General features: G+C 40.5%; 1 protein-coding gene across 1 annotated transcript in view; it reads right to left on the minus strand.

The window, feature by feature from the left end:
* The window catches only part of ZFC3H1 (zinc finger C3H1-type containing), a 3,672,721-nt gene that overhangs the window by 2,604,470 nt on the left and 1,048,356 nt on the right, over window positions 1–19,895 (minus strand). The window contains exon 9 of the mRNA XM_044087220.1: window positions 19,307–19,471. Within this exon, the coding sequence (XP_043943155.1) occupies window positions 19,307–19,471 (165 nt within the window). The remainder of the gene's footprint in view (window positions 1–19,306; window positions 19,472–19,895) is intronic.

Here is a 19,895-nt window from a genome sequence, read left to right on the forward strand (position 1 = left end):
ACTCGGATGAATTGTACAGTAAAAATGGGAGTAGTATGAATTCTTCCAAGAAGACATTTATTCACGTTTGTTCTCTGTTTTTCCTGATGAAACATTGGGTATGGATTGAAAAATGGTACAATTTTAGTTCAATAGATCATGTAGACTCACTGTCCATAGGTTCATAGGCAAGTACTAGGCTAGCTGCTCTTCTGGGCCACTTTAAGCCTAGTCAATTTCCCAAAGTTGAGAATCAAACCCTGTTACCTTGCGTCTGTGAAATAAACACCTTAACCATTATGCCAATACTCAATCGAGCTCTCCTTTTCTTGACCATTTAACCTTAATTTTCTGCTCTTCGATTCTTTCAATATATCAAATAAATCAGGTAGTACAGATACATTTTTTTAATATTTCCAAGTGAGAGCTTTCTTTGTAGCCACCAGTAATCCAGTTTTGGTACCTTTTTTGTTCATATTTAATATCACTTATGACGCATGCAATCACACAATTATATAAATGAAAACAAACCATATTAAAACATTCTCAGTTACAAATACTGTATGTCGCACACAATCTTCTGTAACAATCATTGTCAAACCAGCATTACACAGCTCATTCAGTTCCTGCCCTCCCTTAAACTTCATTCCTCCTCAAACATTATTCCGAATGTACTGTTCCCACAATTCCCATTTTCAATTTAGTTCGCTTCTACCCTTTTCTAAAGAACCCAGTTCCAGTTCTTTTATCTCTGTTACTATATTCACTACTTCAAATATGGTTGGCTTAGAATTTGATTTCCATTTTCTAGTAATTTATTTTTGCATGCCACCAAAATTAAACTTGAAAGGCCTTACTATATTTAGGCAATTCAGATTCTCTATCCCAGCTCAAAATATAATTCCCTTAGTTACAACAATTTGCTCACCCAGTATTTCTGACAGAGCAGTCTGTAGGGATTTTTTAAAGCCTGCCAACTCATTACACTCCCAAAAACATATGCTCACAATTAACTCTTTCATCCCCATCACAAATCCAACAATTGCAATCTACCTGAGGAAAAAATTATCTGTGGAGTCTGCTTGAGGTAAAAAAAAAAAAAAAAAAATACCTACACACACATTTCTAGGCAAAAATCCTAAATCTTCTAGACTAAGTTGCATACTTGGGAGCCATACATATATCCTCCCATTGCTTCTTTGTGAACTGCTTATCCAATTTCTCTTCCCAATCTTTTATAACCTCCTCTGAATGATTCTTATAGCCATCATACAATATTTTGCCCTACTAATTATTGCTTTTAAGAGCAGCTTATGTTCTATATTCAATAGAAAAACTACCAGTGCTGCCCTTTTACTTGGGATTCCCCGTATTCCTTTCTCTTTGCCTATACTCCACTATCAATCATTGGCAGGGAAGGTAGTCTCTGGCCTGCAGTCCATGTTTTGATTCCTCTATCACTGTCCACTTAAAAAAATATATATACTTCCCACTTCACACATCCAACAAATGTCACCCATTAGTAGAAACACTTGCAAACTGTTTGGTGTGCAAAAAATAACTATATAGGCACTTCCACGTGAACATTTCTAAACCTCATTGACCTTGCTGCATATCAAGGTACCAAGCATGTTTCCACTGTTCTTTTTAAACTGCTGGACACATCTTCTAGTCCTCCCTCAGTTTATCCCCTGTTCCCCATAGTTATTGAGGTCTGCTTAAGTTTAGACTTAATACACTAACTGCTCTTGGTTCTATTAAGTAATCTAACGGTGGCTTTTCTACTTCCATCCTTGGGCTTCTCATTTTGTCTTAATTCTGAAGTTAAGTCTAAATATGCTGGTTGTTCACTTGGCTACAGGCCAAACACCATTTTAGCTTCCTCTAGCATGCTTGCTTCCCAAACCTTGGTTCTTTACTCAGTACTCCACCTTCTTGCTGTGCCTCCTCCCATTTTCCCTCACACTTTTACATTCAACAAATCCTGTTGGTATAATTTCCAGTCTTTCACTTGTTTAACTCTCATTACTATTTTATATAAAGATTATACACAAACAATGTTATGCATGTTTATCCTTACACTCCTTATCAAACTGTGGCCATAATCCTAACATCTCCCTTTCCGTGACGTTACCCCTTGAGTGATTATGGGTATTTTTCTTCAGTTTGATGTACAACTTAATGACCTGTGTTAAGCAGATTAACCTTCTGTGTTGCCTTGAATTACTCCTGAATCAGGTAGCCCCAACCCCCTTTTCTCAATGTTGAGTACCAGATAAACCAGTGTACCATAGCTTTTATTCTGCAAAACAAAAAATCCTTATTTATTGATTACATCTCAAATGTCTGCCCCAGTTGAGAAAAAAATACACCCAAGAAAAAAATACACCTGCTCTGTATCTATCATCAAAGAACCAAAAAAACATTTTATTACCTGGATTTTGCTATCCCTGTCCACGGTCATGGACTTTGCTATCCCTGTCCACAGTCATCAATTTACATGGTCTAAATTTTTAATCTTCTGTTTACTGTCCCACATTCCAGTAGCTACCTTATATCTCTCCTTTTTTATCCAGAAACACAAATACTGCATTTCCTGTGTCCACTCACAAATATGTCTACATTTGCACAAATTTATGTATGGGTGCAGTTTATACTCCACGACACATTACAAATAAGTGTGATCACACTTGAGGAAATCCAAAAACCTCCACATTTTCCATAAAAATCTCCTGGCACCCCCATCTTCACTCCAACTAGGCTACTGATTTGTGATGATCTTCAGAAGTCTAGTCCTAACTTTCCCATGGTAGTTTTTTTAGTCCTTATATTTAATGCAAGGATAACCCAAAAATGGGCAGAACAAGGATTTTGTGGGACATTTATTTGATGCCCCTTTCCCTTTGCTTGAAGGAATTACAGTTTCCTATCCAGTCATCCAAATTATGTTTAGATAAAATAAGGGATGTACTTTGCTTTATGTGAAGTGGAAGGCAGTTCCATACATGCTGTATTCTATGTGATACATTACTATACCTCTAACATGTCCTGTTTGTGTGTGAAGTTGTCCTACCCAGGTGAGCTGCCAGATTTTCTCCTGCCAGTGTACTACAAGATGTAAAGTACAACTGTGTAAGTAAACTTGCCATAATAATAGATATTTGAACGATCACTGTTGCAGTACTCTTCGCTACATAGTTTATATCCTGCCAAGAATAATACAACCAAGCCAGCTTCCAAAGCTTCAGGGCACCTTCCGCACAACCAAACTGTCAGGCAGCATGAGCTGAGCTGACTAAGATCTTAATGTTTGGGCACCAAGCCCTTAACAGCTTTCCTGCCAACAGAAAAAAAAAGGATGTTGAGCTCTGAAAGTACAGTGCTAGAACAAAAAATAAAATAAAATGTCCACACCCTGGCATAAAAAACACAAAAGGGGGGGGGGGGGACAATGACAAATGGAGGGAGCGACTACTACAGCAACAATCATCTGAACATCTACTGTTTACTTACACAACTGTACTATGTTCATCAAATTAATCAGTGCTGCAGTTACCTTAGCTAAATGGGTAGATTACCTAACTTATTACATTTGGAAGATGGAAGGAGAACAGCCCAGGAGCTTCTAGAGAATGGTCCTAGAAAAGCCTGACCTGGACCTAAGGAAAGCACCAAGCTTACATTTCTTTGTAAAAATATGCACAGAGGACTCAGTAACAGCTTCTAGAATGTAACCCTTTCCAAAGGGCCAAAGATGAAGCCAAGGCCCTGGTAGCGTGTTTTAACCCTGCCTAGAATAGTTTTGTTATGATGACTATAACAAAAGGTAATAGGACTTGCATAAAGACTTGGTGATAGTCTGTTTTGACACAGGTTATCACTTTCTTACCTTCACAAGAAATGAATTGAACACAAGATCTAAAAAATTTAGTTACGTCAATTAGTACCAGAGATGTCTGTGGACATTCAAGGTAAGGACTAACCTTTCTCCAACATTTTTAGATTCAGGAGAGAGAAAACAGGAAGCTAGACAGTTGGCTTAAAGTAAACACAGATACTACTTTAGGCATAAAAGGAGAATTAGTTCTCACAGAAACCCTGTCCCTGTGGAAAATGAAAAAGGGTTGACTCACCATAAGAGCTTGCAACTCAAATCGTCTTGCAGAGGTCAGAGCAATCGGTAAAAGTTTTTTCCATGTTAAGAACCTCAAGTCAGCCAGGTTAACTGGTTCAAATGGGGCAAGAGTTCGCTTTGCTAACAGAAAATTAAAATCCCAGAAAGGGGCTACTATTTTACTTGGAGGCCTCCTCTGCAAAAATCTTTTTAAAAACATTTTGACATGAGACTGCACTGAAAGAGAAAGATCCATGGACAGACATGATAAAATAGCTGACAAATGAACCTTGAAAGAGAAGTAAAAAGGCCATAAGGATAACTCGCAAACAAATATTGTAAACCAAGAGAACTAGCCCTGAATGGGTGCTGGTTATGCTGTAAGTACCAACAAAAAATCTTTCTCCATTTGCTAACATATGATTTTCTAGCAGCAAGCTTTCTTCCTCCATTAGTACCTGCTGCACATTCTCAGTAAATTGATGGCTAAAAGGAATTACGACCCTATCATCCAGGCAGTCAACTGAAGGTGATGTCAAGCATGCATCAAGCACCCCTGTTTTTGTGTAAGTAGATACATTCTGTGAGGGAGCTTATGTTAAATGTCCCTAGCCATTTCCAAAAGAAGAGAGAAGCACAACTGCCTAGGCCAAAAGGGAGTCACTACAATGATCCTGGGGGATTCTTTCTGAATCATTAAGTACCCAGGACATTATTGGAAAAGCATACAGGAACATTCCTGTCCACAGAAAAGGAAAAATCATCTGTCTTTCAGACTTTTTTGCATGGAGTCCTGAAACAGAATCTTGTCAGTTGATTGTTCAGAGGCGACAGCAAAGAGGTCTACACTTCAGCTCCCCATAGACGGAACAAATCTTGGAAGACCCCCAATATAGTTTCCATTTGTGAAAGTCTGTTCTGGTCCTGCCCAGCTTGTCTATCACACACACTTGCTCTGATGGAATGTAGAATGCCTGTAGAGTAACACTGTGCTGTGAGGCTATATCCAAAGCTAGCACTGCTAGTCTGCAAAGGGGGTATGACCTGACCCCCCCCCCCCCAGCTTGATGAAGTACTACCCTGACTGTTACTGCCTGCAACAGCATGAAGAGGTCTCAGGGACCAAAGATGATTCAGAGTTGAACTCCTTGATCAGCACAAGCATCTCTGATATTTGTGCTTTCATATGTCTCTGGTGTTCCACACGTCCTGCTTTTATCCCTCCTGATACTGCTCCCCAAGCAACATCTAAGGTGCCTGTGATGACTGACAGCTTTGGAACATGGAAGGGGAAGGGAGACCTGGATTTAAGGATATTTAATATCTGCATGAAATGATCTCTCTTCTGACAAACCACAGCACTGGGATTTGAAAGGACAAAGGTTGTTGGGGCTGGGACCAAAGAGTTTTCAGATATCACAGTATTTTTATCATGTGGAGTCTTGCCAAGGGTATCATGAGAATCACATAAGCCACGAGACCCAAAATCCTAAGGTATTCCTCACAATGACCAAAGTCTAGAGTGGAAAACCACACAAATAGATCTATATATAGATCTATTTTTCCTCTCAAACAAAAACGCTTTGAACTCTGGTGTCAGGCTGATGTCACAGGAACACAGTCCTGTGTGAAAGAAAGACCAATATTCTCTTGGAATCCAAGCTTGTGTAAAAGATCTCTCACCCAAGTGAGATACCCTGACACTGTAAAAATGACACTGCAAAGATAAGCAAGTTATCTAAATATGGAAAGATGCAGGCAAAGCTAAACAATTTGTGAACACACTTGGTGCAGTAGATGGTCCAAAGGGTAAGGAACAGAACTGAATGCGATCCAGACACACAATACCTTACGAAATGTCTGAATTCTGAATGGACAGGAAAGTAATATGCATCTTTTGAAGTCTATTCTTATCAGGTAATTTAAGGAAGGACAATTTTATCAGGTTGTGAAGTGAAAATTTTGAATTTGGGGACTATCACAAATAGGAATAGGAAAGACAGACCCAGAAGTGGTCTCCCAAGCATTTTCTTTCTTTGGCACTAAGAACATCCCTGAATAAAAACCCTTCCATGCCTGGGAAGGAGGAACTGGTTCTACAACTCCTTGGGATAGCACGTGATGAAGAACCAGGAGGAAATAAGAGTCTGATCTGAAGGATGAGGAATGACTCCCTGGAAAGGAGGAATTTCCACACACTGTCATCTGTAACCTTGATGAGTGATCTTCAGTACCAATTTGTCTGAAGCCATCTGATGCCAAAGAGGAAGAATGGCGATTCAGACTTTCTGGGAGAAAAAAAAAGGGGGTCTAGGGTGGAAGGGGGGGGTCACAAGATCTTTTGAATAGTCGTTGAGCCTTACTGGACTGTCCTTGGTTTGGGAGGTCAGAAGCTCGTTTTTGGAACCACCTTGCCAGTTCTTCTTAAATGTCTGTTTACCTATATTTTGTTGAGACCGTTTATTCTGCTTTTTGCCAAAACTGGATGAAGAGAATCCCTTAGAAAATGTAAAAATGGACACTTAAAAAATCTTAGATTGCCTGCGTCAGCTTACTCCTTTCACCACACTTTTTGATCACCTCTGCAGCAGACGGCCAAAAAACTACATCTCTACCCAAAGGAGAATTTAAATTAGATTTTTAACATCTGGGAGTTTGAGAATACAGCCTTGCAAACCTCCTCAAAACAGTACCAGTAGCCATATCTCCAAAGCAGTATCAACAGTCTCTCACACACTGTAAACAATGAGTAGTGACCAGTGCAATAGAAGAAAAAGAAGTTACGTACTCACCATAACGTTCTTTCTGAGTTGTTGCTTTTCATTTGTCTTCAACCTGTGGGACACAGATCTGGGATGGATCCGACTCGGCCACACTATTTCAGCATCGGATCTGAGCCCCAAGCTCCTCCCCCACACACAATGCCCCCCCATCTCATTTTACATTTTATTATAAAAGCACTGTATGTATTTTAAATTTTATGTAGCATTCAAAAGTGCTATGAGGCAGTAAGTCAATGAATATTACACCAGCCAGTTGTGCCAGAAATTAGACATTCATAACTTAATAATCAGAAAATGCATGTTGAGGGTATCCCACAATTCCACTGGAGTAGGAGGGGTTACATAATTATGTAAATGCTATGTTAATTGGCGTATTTTGGGGTGGGCAGTTGTACCTACCTTTCATGGGTCTTTGTCCAGATTTTTGATATTTCCAGGTTGAGAGAGATGCCAAAATTAGAGAAATAATTTGAACAAAAAAAAACACACTTGCTCTAGAGAAATGATCTTCCATCTTCAGCAAATGAAATATGAGAAGGTGAGGATGGAATGGAGCATTATGGGTACAGGGGAAAAGCTTGAAATTTGGATCCAAAGTCTTGTGTATGCAGCAGAGTCAGATCTGAGGATCAGATTCTAGACCAACTCATGAGGAAGAAAGAAAATTAGTGTTAAGACCCAAACATCTGAACTCCGAATGAAGAGAGATGTGAGAAGCATCTTTTAAATCTAGCATTACTAGGACACTTAAATTAAGAAGAGGTAACAGGTAGTGAAGTGACAGCATTTTAAACTTGGGTACTATCACAAACTGTATACCTCTCAACCGTACAGATTTTCGCAGAATGCCCAGATTCTTACCTCATATTTTTGGTCTCATAAAATTGTGGTTTTCTGTCAAATTGTTGGTAAATCATTGAGGGTTGAAGTCTAAAAATATATTATTCTATGAACTTTCCAAGTTTGTAAGAGCAATATTTAAAAAGTGTCCCTATTTTTGGGAGTTTGTTCCCCCATTATTTATGTCTTTGTCTACATTTTGTGCTCTACGAGGTTGAGAGGTATGACAAACACGCTTGGGAAAAAGTTCCAGAACTGGTCTCCCAGCATCATCTTTCTTTGGCACTAAAAACATCCTTGAATAAAACCTTTCCCAACCTGGGAAGTAGGAACTGGTTCTATCACTCCCTAAGACAGCATGTGTTGAAGGATGGGGGAACACTGGAGTCTGGACTGGTGGTTGAGAAACTACCCACTGAAAAGGAGCGATTTCCTCTCACTGCCACCTGTAATCGTGATGAATGAATTTCAGAATCCATTTGCCTGAAACTATCAGCTGCCAAAGAGAAAAGTGGGGATTCAGACTATCGGAAGGGGAAAAGGGACTGCCTGGGTGGGAGGGGGGTGGGACACAGACCCTTAAATAGTCATTCTGACAATGACTGTCCTTGGTTTTGGAGAGTTCCTGAATTCTTTATGGAATCCCTTGCCATTTCTTAAATGTCTTGTTTACCTGCATTTCGTTTTTTTTTTTTTTTTTTGCTTAAATTGGATGAAGGGTTAGAGGATGCCTTAGAAAATTGAGAAAAGGAAATCTGAAAAAAAAAAACCTTAAGATTCCTTGTATCAACTCACCCTTTTCATCGCACATTCTGATCAGCACTGCAGCAGAGGAAACAAAAATATTCTCTATCAAAAGGAAAATTGAAAAACTTGTTTTTATACATCTGAGATGTTCTGAAAACATAAACAGGCACACCTCCTCACAACAGTACCAGTGGCCATAGCCCTGGAAAAAGTATGAGTCATACAAACTGCTGCGACTTGTGAAATGGATGAAATTAATTTAATTACTTAAAACATTTTTTCCTCACAATCAAAAACTGTAGGTAAAACATTCCTCATACTTTCATAATTAGTCGTAATAAACTAAAATATGAGCCTGTCAATGCAGAATTCTGAAAACCAAAGATGCAGAAGCTACACATTTTCCCATACTTGTCAATAATCCTCTCCTCGTCAGAAAAAATAGGATTGGAATTAATCAAATGTTTAGCAGCAATTGTATTAACTAAAGCTAAAGCTACTGGGACAGGTTTGAGAGGATTGTATAAAAGCTTAAAAGACTGAGGAACGTTATACTTTGCCTTTTTAGGGGGAGCAAGCAAACTATTAGGAAAATTGCATACAGTGACACATCCTCCAGATTCAACAAAACTGGAGGAATGGGTGCAAGTTCTAGAAATTCCTTCTTTAATACCTCATAGTATTTTTTAAGATGAGAAACCTCAGAATTCTCTCACTAAAAACACTGGCATATACTAGAAATAGTATCAGAGAAAGAAATCCCCCACAGGGAGAACCAGAAACTGAGCTCTCAGTCTAAATCAGAAATCTCGGGGGGACTAAATCTGTCCATTTATTTTCCTGTCCAGACTCAGAATCTTGAATCTTTTCAGGCAAAAATGCATCTCTTTTACCAAAGACCACCTTAAAATAAGGATCAATAGCCAAAGATGAACCCTGAGCCTGTCCCAGCAAACTTTCTATGGAAATTTGAGGAGTACATCATACACGTTTAAGTTTTCTGTCTGACAGGAAAAATGGGAGCAACAATGTGATTAGCAGCAGCTTCCCCAGGGATGCACACAACATTCTAATGAGACAAAGTCGTCTTCTTTGTACCCCTCTTCCCAGGACCAACAAGAGTGACTCTCCCTTGCATACTGAGGGGACCTCAAAAGCAAAAGAGGACGTGGCTAACCACTGGTTTATAGTGGCAGAAGATGCTATGCCAGAGGGATCCAGGGTAAAAAATGAGTGGTGTGAGGAAAATGCTATGACCACATCAGTCTCACCTATGACAGAGACAAATTGCTAGCCTGCTGTGGTGACAAAAAACTGTTGGCTTAACTTTTTCTTTTTGTGACTGGGAGACATTTGGTCAAGTTAAAAATGGTCCCAATTTTCCCTGGAAAACAAGCAGCAATAGCCAGTAAAAAATAAAAAGTCACATTTTCATAAAAAATGCAGTAAAAGGCATTTTATCAGCCCCAAAAAGTACAACAAAATACAATTGCTCCAAAGAAAAACGGTTTTCAATTACTTTCAACTTGTAAACTGACAGGGGGAAAGTGCACTCCCATTTAAAAGTGCAGTTAAGTTCATAGGTTCATACTAGGCTATCTGCCCTAGGGCATTTATAAGCCTAGCCAGAGTGTGTGTGGCTTTCACCACCCCTTAGGATGAGAATACTATACCCATTAGTTTGCTGTGCCTCTGTCCAGCAGTGACACAGAGATGATTCCCGGGGTAAACCTACGATCTCCCATCCACTCGTCAAGATTTCTCTTGAACAGAGTCAGTGAGGGGCTCTGCCTCACATGGACTGGGATTCTGTCCCATAGTGTAGGGAGTCTCTGGGTGATGAATCTGTCCCTCCAGCACGTCCTATTTATATCCGTGTTGAGGTTTAAGTCTCTTGCTCGTGGCTCTGGTGGATTTGGATTTTTGAGGTGGAGCATGTCCATTAATTCTGGGTTGGACATGGCCTTGTATGTCAGGCACAGATCACCTCTGAGCAGGCGGTATGCGACTGAATAGAGCTGGAGTTTCTTCAGTCGGGCATCATATGACATATGTTTGAGCCCCTTTATCCTTTTGGTGAGGAACTTTTGGGGTCTTTCCAACTGCTGCAGGTGTCGGGTAAGGTACATTCCAAATGGGCGTTGTACTCAATCATTGGTCTGATAAGTGAAGAGTACAGGGTACAATGACCTCTCCTGATCTGGATGTGAATCCCTTCATGATCAGGTGGGCAATGTAGAAGGTCTTCCTAACCACTTTGGCAATGTGAGTGTCAAAAGAGAGGTTACTGTCAACTTGGGTCCCCAGGTCCCTGATAACTTCTTCCGTGTTTAATGGATTACCACCTATGTGGGAATTAGGGGTTACCTTGTTTTTCCCAAAGGGTATGACTATACATTTTTTGGCATTTAGCTTAAGGCCATGGCTCTGGTACCAGTTATCCATTTCTATGAGACCTCTCTGGAGGATGTCTGTGTCTGATGGAGTGTCAATTATGGTGCCCAGTTTGCAGTCATCTGCAAATGTTGTCATCCACAATCCCCCTCTGTTTGCCTGCACTTCAGAAAAATAAATGCCGAACAAGAGGGGGCCCAGGACTGAGCCCTGTGGGACACCGCTCGTGACCGGCTTTGAGTCTGACATGGCACCAACAACTCTAACCCTGTGTGTTCTGTCTTTGAGCCAGTTTGCAACCCATCTTGTGACATATGGGTTTACATCTAAGCTGGTGAGCTTTTCTATGATGCCCGAGTGGGGTATTGTGTCGAACGCTTTTGCTAGGTCAAGGTAGGCTGTGTGAACTGCCTTACCCTCATCAATGGCCTTAGTGACTGTTTCGAAAAAGTCGACCAAGTTCAAGAGGCAGGATCTGCCCTTGACAAAGCCAAATTGGGTAGGATCCAGTGTCTGTAGGTCCCCAATGTCTTTATTTATGAGTTCCATTATGATCCTCTCCATAGCTTTGCAGACAAGGCTCGTCAAGCTTATGGGGCGGTAATTTCCAGGGTCCGTAGAAGCACCACCTTTGTGGAGTGGGACCACAGTTGCCATACGCCATTCTTTGGGTACGTATCCTGTAGTCAGGCTAAGATTAAACAGCAACCTTATGTGTGGGTTTAGTTCCTCACTGAGTTCGTGTAGCACACAGCCGGGGACACCGTCCGGTCCCATTGATGCTGTGTTTTTGCTTTAGAGAGAGCAGCTCTCACCTGGGCATCTGAGATGTTTGGGTGGCTAGACTCTGGTGGGATAGATATTTCTCCTTTGGGGGGTGGGGGGGGGGGAGAGAAATTTGCACTGAACCTGTCTGCCAGTATGTTGGCAATGTCTGTGTGTTCAGTGATTTTTTTATCATTTTGGACTAATTCTGAGCATATCTGGGAGTTTCCACCCAGGTTTCTAACATAGCTAAAGAAGGCCTTATGATTGTCTTTTGTGTCATTAGCGATTTTTCTCTCAAAGTTGGCCTTGGATGATTTTATGAGTGATCGTAGTTTTTTGCTAGTATTGATCAGAGATGCCTTCCCTTTTAGGGATTTTGCTCTGTCATGTAGTAGCTTTCTCCTCTTGTTGTAGAGTTTGTTTATGGCTGGGATCCACCAGACCGGGCGCCTGCCTTTGGTGGAAAGGGTCTTGATTTTATTAGGAATTGCTTGATCCATACATTCCTGGAGGTGCTCGTAGAAGGCATTTGTAAGGGTTTCAGCAGCGTGGGTTGTGGTTTCCACTGGCTCGGGGGCCTTGAAGGATACCACTCCGGTCTTAAGAAGTGTGAAGTTTGCTTTTGAGAAGTTCTTCACTGTGGTCTTTTTTGCTGGGGGTGGGGGTGGGATGTGGATCTCCAGTGAGATTAATTTATGGTCTGATCTCACCAATGAAGGATATACATCCGGTGTGGAGCATTTTGTCCCCATGTTTGTGATGATCAGGTCTAGTATATTTTCTCCTCTTGTGGGAATGATGACTAGTTGTTCCATAGCATTTGAGTTTATGAACTCCAGGAACCTTTGGGCAAGGGTGTTGGGGCTTGAGTAATGTTCCCAGTCTATTTTTGGGTAGTTGAAGTCACCCAATATGATGGTGTTTGGAGAGACATTCATACTCTCCAGTGTCTTCAGGAAGGCTGTGTGAGTTTCCTGAGTTTGAGAAGGTGGTCTGTAGCATGTTACAAACTGTAGGGCAGTTTTACCTATGGTTAATTGCACCTGGACGGTCTCCGATGCTTCGTGCGTTGCCACTAACCTGGAGGTGTGGGTATCCTTTATGAATATGGATACTCTTGGCAACAAAAACTCATAGCATAAAAATAACTTTCCTAAACAGGAAAGTACAATAAACAAAACAATTTTTTAATGTGCAAGGTCCCCCCAAGAACTTATCTACCTATCAAAGGAACAGCACAATGCAACAGCCAATCTTTGAAAGTCCAGAAAGGAACTCGCTCTTCAACAGCAGGAAAACACTGAAGGGCTTGGCACCCAAACTCAGCTCAAGTTTATTGGCTTATTTGGACATATGGAAAGTGCCTTTAAGTTTTGGAAGTTGGCCAGCTGTTATATCTTTGGCAATATATAACCCAAATAGCTAAGGCTACTGCAGCAGTGATTAATATGATGTACATCTGGGCCTGCCCCCATATCAAGAAGCAAGGACCTTTCTACAGTTAGCCACATACTACTAGACATTTATCCCTCAGGATGCCTCTACTGTATGCCTCATTACCAACCTCATTAAGTGGAAATTGCTGGAACACACACAGAAAAGGCTTTCCAGAAACTCAATATCGGTGGTGGGATGGTCTGCGTCTCCCCCCCCCCCCCCCGACTTCTCGTGGCTCTACCACTTTTATTAATACCTCAGACATTGCCTTGGGGACAGCATTAGCTCAAAAGTATGCAATGAGGCACATCCAGTATGCTACCTTAAGAAACTTAACAGGACAGAGGAAAAGTAGTCCATCATTAAAATAATTTGTTTGGCAATCAAGTGGCCTTTAGGATCCTTGCAGTATCACCTGCTGGGCAGGGAGTTCACCCTAGTCACAGTCCGTGCACCTCTCCAGTGACTTCACAGGGAAAAGAAAAAAAATAAACTATGCAGGTGAGCCCTACCTTTACAACCATTCTAATTCTAGGTATCACATCAACCCAGAGTTCTATGCCACAATGCGAATGATCTGTCCAGGGGCCACAGATCTTTCAGTCTGACTGAAGCCACTGTGTTAAAGCTGGGGGATGGGGGGGGGGGGTTACAGAGCACAGTGTTCTGCAGGTAACACAAGTTGGGTAGATGCAGTCTAGTTTGGCCCAGTACCAGAAATCTGGAGCTAAATGGAGTACAACAGTGTAATGGAAACTGTACCCCTTTAAGCCATCATATCAATGTCTCTAGATGTCAGAACTAGTAATCAGATGAAACCAAACACTTAAAAAAAAAGGTTTACCAATTAAGAACTTTCATTCACAATATCCAAGTTAAACTTCTGTGTTCAAAAAATATATTGTGAACGAATGCACTCAGATTGTGCTGACTTTTATACAGTGTTTGGTTTCAGATTTTCACAGTACATTACACTGTTTTATAGAAATTAAAGGTCTTTTCTGGAACTATTAATAACCTGTTCTTATAAAAGTGGAAGACTACTAGTGAAGTTATAACAGACACTTTCCCTTAACTGATGGGTTTATCATTACATAACAAAGACTAGGGCTGTAAAAAAAGACATTATATGGGACTGATGAAGCAAGTGCAATTTCAATTCCAACAGACCATCAGCTGTAAAGATAATCCTAAGCATCTGTACTGAGTTCTTCCATGAACATGGCAAAATGGACTTCACATTTTATAGCGGTCTTTGAATTTTGTTCTGTTTGTTCATTGGTTATTTTTGCCTGGTGGAAGTGAAGGGGATTTTATGTTTCTTTAAATTAAAATCACTTCTTTTGGAAGAAAACCTAGTGTGGTTACTGCATAAACATCACATTTGGGAAAACCCAAATTTTATGAATGTTACAGTGACCTTCCCATAAACCTTAGGTCCACCCAGGATATGAAATGCTGACAGTGATACTTTTGCCTACAGTCCTCTGTGAGATGTGCATCACCAATCTGAAAAAGATTGTATGAACATATGTCTTTAGACGGATCTACTTGACGTGACTGAAATTTCTCAATGCTTGACATAGTAAGAAAGTAGCACATCTGATAAGCACTGTAAAAAGGCAATACACCATCAATTTGAGGACTAACTCTACACTCATGATCTTGTGTGTCAATGCTGCCAGATTGAAGAAACTCCAGCTCTATTCAGTCGCATACCGTCTGCTCAGAGGTGACATGTGCCTGACATACAAGGCCATGTCCAACCCGGAATTAATGGACATGCTCCACCTCAAAAAATCCAAATCCACCAAAACCACTAGAGCAAGCGACTTAAACCTTAGCACAGATATAAATAGGACGTGCTGGAGGGATAGATTTATCACTCAGAGACTCCCTATGCTGTGGAATAAAATCCCGGTCCATGTGAGGCAGAGCACCTCGCTGGCTCTGTTCAAGAGAAATCTTGACCTGTGGATGGGAGATCGTAGGTTTACCCCGGGAATCATCTCTGTGTCACTGCTGCACAGAGGCACAACAAACTAATGGGCACAGTATTTTTTCATATAAGGGGTGGCATAAGCCACAAAAATTTGGGCTAGGCTTATAAATGCCTTAGGGCAGATAGCCTAGTATAAACCTATGAACCTATGTGTCTATGTGTACATACATGTGCAGGCACACAATACCACTGTGATCCCACCAATGTGTAAGAAAAGGGAATACATTTTCTCCTTTAATACAAGACAATGCAACACTAGAGTAAGTCATCTGTTAGTGAAAGTAAACATTAAACAACACGTGAAAATAGGTCATTGAATTAAATCAGGCACGGCCTCACATGCAGCTTCATCTCAAAGGTCCTGACAGCCAGGAAGACTGCAGGCATCTCCAAATATCGGAGATCAAGCCTTTTCTTTTATACTATATTTCTTAAAGTATACAGTGCTGTGGTGAGGATGCCCATCTTGAAAGTGAAACATCCTTCAATCAGGAAATGTAAAAGGTTCTGATGCAGGAAACGGGGACACCACCAGAAAATCAGTGGGAATTTATGATCACTTCAGGGTGCACTGTCATGGATCTAACACAATACACAGATCCAACAGCATGTCATGGCTCAATAGTACAAGGAAAATACTAAGCAATGGAAAATCACATGAAACAGAGTTCACTTACAATGATCACTGGCAGTCATTGCTGAGAACTTTTAATGATTTTAGTACACTGGACAGAAGGTGAAAAACTGTGTTAGTCTGTGCAACAACTTCATCGTCCAGTATATCAACACCAAGTTGTCAGTATCAGTCACTAAGCCCAGGAATTGCAGTAAAGGTAGAGCGTGGACTCTTCAATGCATCATGACCAAGACCACCAAATGCACAACTTCCTGAACCCTCTGAAGGCAAACATTAACTGTAATGCACAACAACCAGCTAATCGCCTACAAATGCAACTGCCTCAGATGATCACCCATACACTACAACACAACAATCAATACTAACTGTAGTGACACTACACTGGTGCTGACAAAGTCCAAATCTCAGTGTCATCTAATGGAACTGATTCCTAAACAGAGCAAACATTGGGAATCTCCTGTGTAAATTCCCCACACATCAATATGCCACACTGCTTTCCATCATGTCTAACACTATGATCCAGCTGCCTATAGAAGAAAAGGCATAACCCCCTCCAAATGAATGGTACTGGATTTGGAATACTTCACACCCAATGTGTTGAAGATGCTGAGGTGCTGGGTAAGAAAATATTTCACCTTCAGCATCAAAAAGACTTTAGAAAACAACCTTTGCCCTCATTTCATATGAACATATGCCTCTTCTGCATCTTTTAAGAGTAGAGACTGTCCCTTCTGGCAGAGAACCCAACAGTACTGAGAATAAGCCGAATGTGAATACACCCAAAATCCACTGGTCTCCTGTAATGTACAAGCAGGGACCATCTCAAAGTCCCAGAACCCCCATCTCAAAGGCAACTGTAGACTTTACTCAGCACTGCATATGCTAGGCTAACAATGTCCTCCTCCAGAGCAATTTGGCTGGCACCAGAGGCAGAAAAGCAAAGCTCAAACTTGAGGGCAGTTCTCCATCTGCAAGGAGACTTCTTGGCTGCTGGCTAAGTTGGCAAAAGTAAAAAAGGCTGAGGAGGACACAAGAGGCCATCCCAATGTGGAGGGCTTATTTCAAGCAGTGAGGCTTAGGAAAGCCTAGCACACTGATACGAAAAGAAGTCCAAGATCTGTGACCCTTTCAATACTAGCTTTACAGTAAAAATACAGCATGCCATGTAGCAGTCAAATACAGACATGGTAAGAGACTTAACCACACGCCTTGATGGCAGATTCAGGAAAGAAAAATGTTCCAGTAACTGAAACGCATACCAGACAAGCAAGGTATAGATGTGCAACAAACAGAGCTCCAAGTTCCAAAATGGCAGAAAGCAACACAACCTTCCCTATGTCCACAGCTGTAGACCTTCTGTTGAGAAATAAGGCAGCAAAATGGTGTCATCCTTAAGCCCTGTAATGGACCAAGAAAATTATGTACAAATCAGTCCTGAGGATGGCTAGTCAGAATCCCTCATCACTCAGCAAGGAGGTTTAAAAGAGCATTAACTTTTCAGAAAGGCACATATACAAAGCCTAGATGCTTCCAATCTATACACACACATACACACATATATATATATATGTATATATATATATATATATATATATATATATATATATATATATATATATGACATTAATGACTGAATCAAGGCAGGGGTTAAATTCAGGCTCCACGTTTTTCTCTTGATACTCACATTACAAGGGGAAAAATGTGTGTGGTGTCATTCCTTGAAGTACTTCATAAGCTTTAAGGTTTCTCCACAGAAAGAATCGCATACAAGGTAGCAGCTGGATGGGTAAAGGCCACAAAGTCATTTAGACTCCATAAAAGAATCTAAGGGAGGGAAAGTACCCTCCCCCTCAGGGCCAGAAGAGAACTCACATTAGTAAGATAAAAGTATCAGACAGGTGATGTCAGAGAGCCAGCATTCAAGACACTGTCTGCCATTGGCAGAACAATGGCATGAGATGACTGTTCCACTCAACATACTGGCATCAGGACATGTTTTACAGACAACAGATATAAGGGATGTTGCTTGACAACCCCATCTAAGACTCTGCAGTGTTAACTCTACAACAGGTTTCAACTCATTTCAAATACATGCTTTAAACTGGATGTTTAAACAGGAATCCTTGCTGTGGCAGAAAGACCCGAAAGTGCCCTCATCTACAAGCCTGTCAAACACTGCAAATACTGCCAGAGTTGGAGCACAGACCCGTAAATAAGTCCTTACTTTTGAGTACAGTGCAAAGGCAGACAACCACATGCGCCACTTGCACAGATCAAGCTGGTCACAAACAAGTTCTAGCTGACTGACCAGGGAGGATGGGACATTTATTTTTTATTCTGACATCTGATTACCAGGAAAGTCTGTACTGACATAAATCCCATTATCAGTGAAGGCCCAGGGAGAAAAGCTCCACAAGACGCAATACACATTATACACACACACACACACACACACACATATATATATATATATATATATATATATATATATATATATATATATATACACACACACACACACATATATATATATATATATATATATATATATATATACACACATTATATACATACATATACACACACACACATCTATAACAGAACAGAGCATATGCATTTAACTTTAAGAGGCATTTCCAGATGTAAGCACGTGGATATAAACAGTGAGCATGTGCAGTCAGCAGTGCCATTTTGAGAGAACAGCCAGTGTGTTAACATGTATGAGTGTGGTAGTCAGTTTATAACTTTAAGTTTAATTTCAAAGCCTCATTCCTGATGTGTTTGTACGTAATAAAGCTGCTTGAACTCAACCCACAACAGTTCATCTGTTTAATCCAAAAATTGACGTACCATTTCAGAAATGGACCTACCTCTAGGGAAGTTTGACTATGACCCACCCTTCACTTATCAAACCAGTGCCTCAGCAGGACCTGGAACTGAGGGTACTGCATCCCAGCCAAATCACAGGTAAGTAGCTTTAAATCCCCCACCATCCTTCTCGGTAACAACACACGAGAAGTAAATTTACAATGAGATCTGCTTGGGCCATCTTCATGTTCCTCTTCAGTGTGGGAGTTTTCTCAATGTCAGTAAAAAATGTACATGTTTTACTACTGCAGGAATCAAATGCAGGAACTGACATAATTCAGGCTGAAGTTGAAACATTTGTGGGTGTTTGTAAATAATTGTCTAGCTTAAGGCCCAAGTATGCTCTAGTGTGGAGCATGATATTAAAAATGCATCAGTGTAGGAAGAGTGCACCTCCAACTACAGGGGCACCATGTGATAAGACAATGCAGGTGGAAAATATTCCAGCACAACACTTTGACCCTCTTCAACAAAAACTATGACGTGTCTTTTTTCTCTACATTACTTCAACTTCGACATAACAAAGAGATGTCAGACAGACTAAGCAGTATGTTTTACTCTTCATGAGTACTGCCTCAACATTACAACTGTGGGGGGAAAAACACATTTACATGTACTCAGTCAGTATGTCTACTGCTTCGCTAAATACAAAACCTGAAACACAACAAAATTCTTTTAATTTGTAATACAAGAAACCACAATGCAATGAAAATGCACATGAAACAGAGTTTGCTTACACTGATGATTGGCCGGGACATCCGAGAACCTTTAATGATTTCAGTACTCTGGAGAGGAGGTGAAAGAACAGTATTAACACTGACTGCGGATAAATTACTTCTTGGTACAGACTGGGGTCCAGTGTTGAGATTGGGAGAAGAAGCTGCACAAATGGTAGAAGTCTCCTTTAAAAAAAAAAAAAAAGAAAAAAAGCATGAATTCTACGCAATTTCTTAAATGGACAAATGCAACTGCTTTATGAAATGTAGTTAACACCTGTACAATGAGGAGATGCACATTTTTTATAGAATGTAAAAATGTGCTCAACAATTAGGCATGATGATGGTATCTGACAGAATACATGCACAGAGCAGATGTACATAGTTAAGATGCAGCAATATGTACACAGTATGAAAATATACAAGAAAAAAGTACACAAAGATAACTAACCAAATACTATTAAGTTAAATATATGCAGGATGCTCTTCAATAATTTCCAAGGTTAGTTAACTGTACCAGACTTAGCCATCCAACATATGTTTGGATTACTGGCACCATGGCTTCTTTCATAAGTGTGTGCATTTTTTGGGGGATTTAAAAAGGTTTTTT

This window comes from Protopterus annectens, chromosome 11.part0 (genome assembly GCF_019279795.1).
Source record: "Protopterus annectens isolate FY-2018-M chromosome 11.part0, PAN1.0, whole genome shotgun sequence".
Lineage (NCBI taxonomy): Eukaryota > Metazoa > Chordata > Ceratodontiformes > Protopteridae > Protopterus > Protopterus annectens.